This window comes from Solanum dulcamara, chromosome 6 (assembly GCF_947179165.1).
Source record: "Solanum dulcamara chromosome 6, daSolDulc1.2, whole genome shotgun sequence".
Taxonomy (NCBI): domain Eukaryota; kingdom Viridiplantae; phylum Streptophyta; class Magnoliopsida; order Solanales; family Solanaceae; genus Solanum; species Solanum dulcamara.
The window spans coordinates 69,399,160-69,408,072 of NC_077242.1; the positions used below are offsets into that span (position 1 = coordinate 69,399,160).

The 8,913-nt window shown below is 39.2% G+C and overlaps 1 protein-coding gene across 1 annotated transcript; it reads left to right on the forward strand.

Moving 5' to 3' along the window:
- The first annotated feature begins 5,401 nt into the window (after positions 1–5,401).
- On the forward strand, positions 5,402–6,019 carry LOC129892948 (uncharacterized). The gene is made up of 3 exons (XM_055968453.1): positions 5,402–5,562; positions 5,674–5,737; positions 5,846–6,019. The coding sequence occupies exons 1-3, from the start codon at positions 5,402–5,404 to the stop codon at positions 6,017–6,019; spliced, it is 399 nt and encodes a 132-aa protein (XP_055824428.1).
- The last annotated feature ends 2,894 nt before the right edge of the window (positions 6,020–8,913 follow it).

An 8,913-nucleotide genomic window follows, 5' to 3' on the forward strand; every position in this document is an offset into this window, starting at 1 on the left:
TTCGGTACAATAACCTGTCTCTTTTTTTCATTAATCAATTTTCTCTCTTTTTTACTCCTCAATTTGCACTTTTCATTAGATACAACATCAGTTGAAGTCTCATGGATATTATTGCTATCAATATCATCAACATGCTTGTGATCACCTTTTTTTTTGAGTCCTTCTCTAGCTTTTTCCTTTTGTATTTTTTTTCGAAACACAAATTGCCACAAGTACTTCACAACTTCTTGGTGAAGCGACTTTTGCATGTATAGATAAGCTCCACTTTCAAAAGCTTTCTTTGCTAAGTGTGTATTATGTTTATCACATACACCTGCATTGTTATTTTTAAAATCCTAATCATTAAAATTAAATCATATTGTAAACATTATGTTAGGCTTAAATCAGTTTTTATCTATTATAAAAAATAGATTCTTACAAAACAAACATTATCGTATCACTAAAAGTAAGAATTAGCGCCGTAGAATTTATGTATCTAAATAACAAATTAAAATCCATCGCTAATTCCTTTTGATGACATAGTATCAACAAAATCTATTTAGCTAAGGGTTATTTATAGATAAATTAACGATGGATTTGATAACGAATCATTTTTGTAGTGTATAAATGTCATAAATGAAGAGTAAACTTGAATACTTACAAAGTGGAACTATATCTAAGGCCACAGCTTGATCCAAAAGATGAAATGAAAGCAAGTTAGGTGAATTCAGATTGATAATCATCACATCAATTTTTTCCTTTTCTTGGGAGAGCATTGACATTCCTTCTGAAGCAATATCAATTGTCCTAACTGTATCAATACACTTTAAAAGTCAATAAACAACAAGAAAACAATTATGCGTAAAAATTATCATAAGGGTTTGTAAAAATATTTGGAAAATTTCAATTTGGTGTATTTTCTAGCCGGAGTATCTTAAATAAAACCGTTATGGAATTATTTAAGCATTAACTTTGTAAAAGGTTTCTAAAATAAGAAGACAAAAGATTATATTTTTTTAGAAAAACCTTCCTTTTATTTTTCTGTTAGATTGTACTATAAAAATGTTCTTTTTCATGTCACGCATATTAATTTTTATGTTCTAATGTTAATTAATTACTTTATTTATTACTAAAATAATTACATGTTCTATACATGTGTATTATATGAACACACAACAACTACAATAATTACATATCCAAAGTAACTTCTACCAATGCGGTCAGAAGAGGATTGTGCGTATGCAGCCTTAACTTTGTAAAGTCATGTATACTATATGATACATACAAAATGTAGCTAACAAAGAAACTCAAGTCAAAAATGATTAATGAATCAACAATCAATGAATACTAACAAAGTAGTTGGATAATCAAACAAAGAAAAACAAAAAGAAAACATATTGATGCCTCTAAAATATGCTTAAATTGTTATTTAGATACATTGGCACCATAGATATGAATTGAAAAGGACGGATGAAAATATTTCAGAAAAATAAAAAGGATTTTTTCTTCTTCTTGAAAATTAGGTCAAAGACAAACAATTTTTATATCAAGGTCAACAATAATAATAGCCAAATTGAGTCTTATCAGGTCCTCTTTTTCTCTACCTTTTCGTTGTCCTAATCTTGTACCTTTAGGATCTAAATAGTTTTTTTCTCCAGATTATACATAGATTTGTAAAAATCAAAGATCTAAACTTTAATCAAAACTTATATTTGAAGGATTTAAATAATTTTTCATCCAACTCATCATCGCTCTAGGTCAATAGACAAAGAATATTTTTTTTTTCTTTTTTCTACAAAAAGACCAAGAATAAAACACATATGTAAGTTGATTAAGTAGATAAAATGATCAATATAAACTGTCTCTTAAGGGGATATCGGGATGAAATTGAAATGACAAAAAAATTGATATAAAACTATCACCGTCTTTAAAAATTAAATACAGATCTACAGAGAAATCTAATCGAGTGTGTGATAAGAAGACAAAAGAATTATAAAAAAAGAGAATCATTTATGAACTAGTAAAAAAACATAAACAAGTACAAAACTAGTGTTATACTGTAACACCTCTCAAAAATTTTCCCTAAGATTAGGACCCTTCTTGTATACGGGTAGGGTCGAACTCGAGTATTGTGAAGTATATGCATGAGTTAAGATGAGTCCCTGAGAAATTAAGCAGTGTTAAAGGTGATGTGGGGTCACAAAGGACCCCTAGGACCAAGCTAAGTCCAAACGATTCATCGTGACTAAGTTTTAGGATGAGTTCGTATAAGGGGTCGACTTCTAATGACCCTACCTTTTGAAAGACGATAATATGGGTGGCCCATGACCTATTAAATAAAAGGTCATCGATTCTTCTTTCCAACACCACCAAGAATGTAATTTTTGGAGTTGAGTCAAAAGATATGACGATCCTAAGACGAACTAGCTCGACAGGAATTTTAGGCCTGGGTTGCAACTGCTGGGAATCTGGGCTTGGCACCGCAATAGCGCGATGTGCCACTATCGCGCCAGGAACATGCCTCAGTAGTTTGGTCCCTTGCACGGTGCGCCACTACGAGAAGTGCAGGGTTTTCAAGCCTATTTTCCAAAACCTAGAAAGTATGGCCTTGGGGCTATAAGGGCGCGACGCGCCACTATCGCGCCAAGAACATGCCTCAATAGTTTGTCCCTTGGCGCGGCGCGCCACTAACAAATGTGTAGGTTTTAGGCCTAATCGACCTGGCGTTGCAATGGCGCGATGCGCCACTATCGTGCCAAGAGCGTTTTCAGCCTATTTTTCACAATTTTGGAGAAAGGGCAATTTGGGAATTGTCCCAAATTATATATACTCAGCCTTAGCATGTTTTGGGACCATTTTCAGTCCCTCTCTCTCTCTCTAAAAGCCCTAGAAAAATTCCCTCTCTTCTTCTCCTTCTTTAAATCCTTCTTCAACAAGATTTGTCTCCAAGAGCTTCAAGACTTCAAGTTGTCATTGAAGACCCAACAACAAGGTTTCTTCAAGAATCTATTCTAAGGTATGTAAGGCTACTCAAAGCATGGGTTGAGTCCACCCATGTGCCCTACTCTTATTTGAGGTTAGATGTCCATGAGAATGGAGTTTCTTGATATGGTTTATGTTTGAATGAGTCTTATCTCCTATTAATTTGATTCTTATTGTGTTGAAGTTGTTGACCTAAGAATTTCTAAAAACTTCATGTTAGCATGAGTTGATGGAGATGGGTTGTTAATATACTTTGTTGATTTTCTTAGTCATGTGATTATGTTGAATATGTCAATTTCCTTAAATGTGTTACTCCCCTTGAATTGTTGGTTTAAAATTCATAGAGTTGTGATGAGTCCTAAGTAGGTGACAAATGAGGAGAGGAATGGTTTGTTATGTTTGTGGGATATTATAAATGCTTATTTAAATTAGGCTTGATTGAGTTGATTGAAGGATAGAATTGACGAGTGGACAAGGTCCTAAATGAGACTTGCCATTATGAGTTGATTGAGTTAAAATGAGAATAGAGTTGATGAGCTGGAAAAATTCTAAATGAAACTAGCCGTGAGGGCTTGTTTGAGATGATTGGAGGGAGTCTTATGATCATGGAGTCATTGAAGGAGTATCAAGCATCGAAGCGGGTGAGAGTATAGCCCATACTCGAACCCCAGAAACTACACCGCCAACGTAGGTAGGGATAGAACCATTAAAGTCGGATGCTTCCCGAGAGATCGAACTATTAAAGTCGGATGTTTCCCATTTTATTGTTCTGAAATGATAGGACTTGACTAATTGATGGAATCTATGATTAGGGAGGCGTTCATGCCCTGGAAAGGTATGGATGGACGTGACAACAACGTCTGATTGTTGTACTATCACTGGCTCATAAGTGATGGTTATTGGATAAGAGAAACTCTCATTTAGGTTTTGATAGTGCTCCGAGTCAGTTGAGTTGAGTGGCATGTGAATTGGTCCCGTTTAAACCATTTCTTGTTAGACTTAGGACACTTGAGTGAGTTGTCACTTTTTTATGAGTTGAGATTTTCGAGTTGGTTAATCCTTTTCTAATGTTGTTTTATTCGGCCATTTTACATACTCGTACATTCCACGTACTGACGCCATTTGGCCTGCATCGTTTCATGATGCAGGTACCAGAGATCATTAACTGGCGCACCATTGAAGATCTACACACTTCCCGCTACTTGGTGAGTCCTCCTAGTTTCCGGGGGATGTTGAGCTCCCTATGTAGTTTTGTGTTGTTTCCTTTATTTTGATTGTTGGTAGCCATGAGCTTGTCATTGGTACCTCCTAGACTTTGATAGAGGCTTCATAGACTAGAGTGTGGGGAGGTTGGAATGTTATTTTGAGGAGTCTTATTATATTTTTTTTATTGAGTTGATAGCATTTGTCCTTTGGCCCCCATAATGTGAATAGTTATATGATTGAATCCTCCATTGAGTGAATGTGATTGAATGATAGTGTGACTGAATCAGATGGTTCGCTTGAAGGCCAGAAATGGCTTTTGAGTGCCGGTCACGTCTAGGGTACCCTCCCGAGGTGTGACAAACATGGTATCAGAGCCCGGAGTTCAAGAGTCCTAGGGAGTCTATAAAGTTGTGTCTAGTAGAGTCTTGCTTATGGGTGTGTTATCCACCACACTTATAATCAAGAGGCTATAAGACATTAGGAATTGTTTCACTTCTTTCATACTCTGAATTCGTGCGATAGAGTTAAACTCTATAAAACGCCTTTCTAATTCATGCGTTCATACGTTACAGATAATGCCTCCTAAACGTATGGCTAGCCAAAGGAACGTTGATAATGCAGAGATGCCCCAGTCAGAAGTACACCCATCGAGAGCTAGAGGCCGACCCGCAAGATATACGGATGCACCCTAAGTGCCTGCTACTCCACCTGCACCCACTTTAGAGGAAGAATTTTGAGGGGAAATTGTTATACTCACTCAATTAGTGGCTACCCAGAATGGTAACTAGAGTTCGCCGACTCTTAGCTCTAGTTCTCAAGAGCCATCTGTTGCCACTAGATTTAGAGACTTTCTAAGAATGAATCCGCCGGCATTCACGGGTTCTAAGGTTGATGAAGATCCCAAAATTTTATCGATGAGATGTGGAAAATTCTGAAAGCTATGCATGCTACGGAAATTGAGGGGGTTGAGTTGGTGTCTTATTAACTCAAGGATTTGGCAAACATTTGGTATAACCAATGGGAACAAGGTAGAGGTAAGGATGCTGAACCTGCTATGTGGGATGAATTCGAGGGAGCCTTTCTTGACCACTTCTTTCCCCGAGAATTGAGGGAAGCAAAAGTGGAGGAGTTTGTGAATCTGAAATAAGAAGGTATGACTGTTAAGGAGTATGGCCTAAAGTTCATCTAGGTATCTAGGTATGCTCCAGAGATGATCCCAGATACGAGGTCGAAAATGAGAAAGTTCATCTCCGGACAGGGGAGACATGTGAAAAAGGAGTGCAAAGCAGCATTGTTAATCTATAACATGGATACTTCAAGATTGATGGTGTATGCTCAGCAGGTGGAGGATGAAAAGAGGAAAGACAAAGAGGAGCATATGAGCAAGAAGGCAAGGTCAGCTGGGCATGAGAATGAACAGAAGTAGAAGGGCAATAGGTCCTTCTTCCAGAAGAGGCCTTTCAACTATGCCTCGTCCATAGCAAGTGAACCTATGCCGCAAAACAGGTATGATCTGCAAGGACAGAGTCGCCAAAGTTTCAGACCCCAGGGTTCTCAATCCCAGACTAGTGTGAGTTAAGGTTCGAGAGGGGAGCCACCATGCGGTAGGCTCCACTTGGGAGAGTGCAAAGCGGGAAGGGTTGGTTGTTATAAATGCGGCCAAATGAACCATTTTCAGAAAGAGTGTCCAATAGGGGGAAATAGAGCCCAGCATTCTACCACTGCACCATCGGCTAGGGGTGATCAGAGGGGCACTACTTCAGGCATGAGGGGAGGTACAAACTGTTTATATGCCATGGATAGTCGCCAAGATCAAGAGAACTATCCAAATGTTCTGACGGGTATGATTTGAGTCTCTTCTCTTGACTGCTATGTTTTGATGGATCCGGGTGCCACCCTATATTTTATGACTCCTTACGTGGCTAGTAAATTCAATAAAATTCCTGAATGCCTTCTTGAGCCTTTCAGTGTAGCTACTCCTGTCGGTGATTTTGTCTTAGCTGAGAGAGTCTATAGGGATTGCACTGTGTCAATTCGTTACAGGGATACCTTGGCTGACTTAGTTGAGTTGGATGTGGTTGATTTTGATGTGATCCTTGGCATGGACTGGCTTTATGTCTGTTATGCCTCTATTGATTGTAGGACCCGGATTGTTAAGTTCAAATTCTCGAACGAGGCTGTCATAGAGTGGAAGGGGAGTCCTGTGGTGCCTAAGGGTAAGTTTATTTCCTACCTTAGGGGCAGGAAGCTAATCTCAAAAGGGTGTATCTATCATATTGTCCGAGTGAAAGATGACAATGTTGAGTCTCTATCCCTCGAGTTGATTCCAATTGTCAATGAGTTTCTTGACATCTTTCCCGAAGATCTGCCTGGAGTCTCTCCCGACAAGGAGATCGACTTTGGGGTAGATGTTCTTCTTGATACCCAGCCTATCTCAATCCCTCCCTATAGAATGGCTCCGACTGAGTTGAAGGAGTTGAAGAACTTGTTAGATAAGGGGTTCATTAGGCCGAGTGTCTCACCATGGGGTGCTCCCGTCCTATTTGTGTGGAAGAAAGATGGGTCCCTTAGAATGTGTATTAATTACAGGCAGTTGAACAAGGTCACCATAAAGAACAAATACCCTCTCCCAAGAATAGATGATTTATTTGATCAACTTCAGGGTGCCACTTGTTTCTCAAAAATAGACCTAAGATCTGGCTACCATCAGTTGAAGGTGAGGGAGTGTGATATTCCAAAGACAGCGTTTCGGACCCATTATGGCCATTTTGAATTTTTGGTCATGTCCTTTGGGTTGAGTAATGCCCTTGCCGATTTTATGGATCTCATGAATTGAGTGTTTAAACCATATCTTGATATGTTTGTGATCGTATTCATAGATGATATATTGGTCTACTCTAAGAATGAGGAGGAGCACGCCCATCATCTTAGAGTCATCTTATAAACTTTGAAGGACCAGGTATTGTATGCAAAGTTCTCCAAGTGTGAATTTTAGCTTGCATCAGTGGCTTTCCTAGGCCACATTATATCTGGAGATGGTATTCAGGTTGATGCTCAAAAAATTGAGGCAGTGAAGAATTGGCCCAGACCCATATCCCCGATAGAGATAAGAAGCTTCTTGCGTTTGGCCGGCTATTATCGAAGGTTTATAGAGGGATTCTCATCTATATCATCACCATTGACCAAGCTGACCCAAAAGAAGGCTAAGTTCCAATGGTCCGATGCTTGTGAAGAGAGTTTCCAGAAATTGAAGATCAAGCTAACCACTGCTCCTGTCTTGACTTTGCTTGATGGAACAGAGGGCTTTGTGATCTATTGTGATGTATCTAGAATTAGGTTGGGCTGTGTGTTGATGCAGAGGGGGAAGGTGATAGCCTATGCTTTAAGACAACTTAAGATTCACAAGAGGAATTACCCAACTCATGACCTCGAACTAGCAGTTGTGGTATTTGTGCTTAAAATTTGGCACCACTACTTGTATGGAGTGCATGTTGATGTGTTTACCGATCACAAGAGCTTACAATACGTCTTCAGACAAAAGGAACTCAACCTGAGGTAAAGGAGATGGCTCGAGCTATTCAAGGATTATGATATGAGCATCCTCTACCATCCAGGTAAAGCTAATGTTGTTGCTGATGCTCTTAGCAGGTTGCCTATGGGTAGCACTACCCATGTGGAGGAGGGAAGGAGAGAATTGTTGAAGGAGGTACATAGATTAGCCCGATTGGGAGTTCATTTTGAAGAGAACAATGGAGGTGGAGTTAATGTTAAGGATGGGTCTGCATCCTCACTTGTGGTAGAGGTAAAGGAGAAACAAGATCAAGATCCCGTCCTTCTCCAATTGAAGGAAGTTGTCCACAAACAAGAGGTGATGGTTTTTACCAAAGGGGGAGATGGTGTGTTGAGGTAACAAAATAGGTTGTGTGTACCTGATATCGATGATGTTTGAGAGAAGATTATGGCCAAAGCGCATAGTTCCAGATACTCTATTCATTCGGGCTCTACAAAAATGTACCATGACTTGAGGGAAATCTATTGGTGGAGTGGAATGAAGAGAGATATTGTGGAATTTGTCTCCAAGTGCCCGAATTGCCAATAGGTGAAAGTTGAGCATCAATGACCATGTGGCTTGGATCAAAATATAGAAATTCTGGAATGGAAGTGGGAGATGATCAACATGGACTTTATTATGGGTTTGCCAAGGTCTCAAAAACAACATGATTCGATTTGGGTGATTGTGGATAGAATGACGAAATCAGCTCACTTCTTGGCAGTTAAGACCACTGACACCGCAGAAGATTATGCAAAGTTATACATTTAGGAGATCGTCAGATTGCATAGGGTCCCCTTGTCTATAATCTCAGACCGAGGAGCTCAATTCACTTCCCAATTCTGGAGATCCTTTTAGAAGGGACTGGGCTCAAAGGTGAACCTTAGTACGGCCTTTCATCTCTACACAGATGGCCAAGCAGAGCACACCATTCAGACATTGGAGAATATGTTAAGGGTGTGTGTGCTTGACTTTAAAGGAAATTGAGATGATCACTTACCTCTCATAGAGTTTGCATATAATAATAGCTATTATACAAGCATTCAAATGGCTCCTTATGAAGCTTTGTATAGGAGGAGGTGTAGATCACCCATTGGGTGGTTTGAGGTTGGTGAAGTGGAGTTGATTGGGCCTGATTTTGTTCACCAAGCCATGGAAAAGGTGAGAGTTATTCAAGATAGGCTAAAGACAGCCCA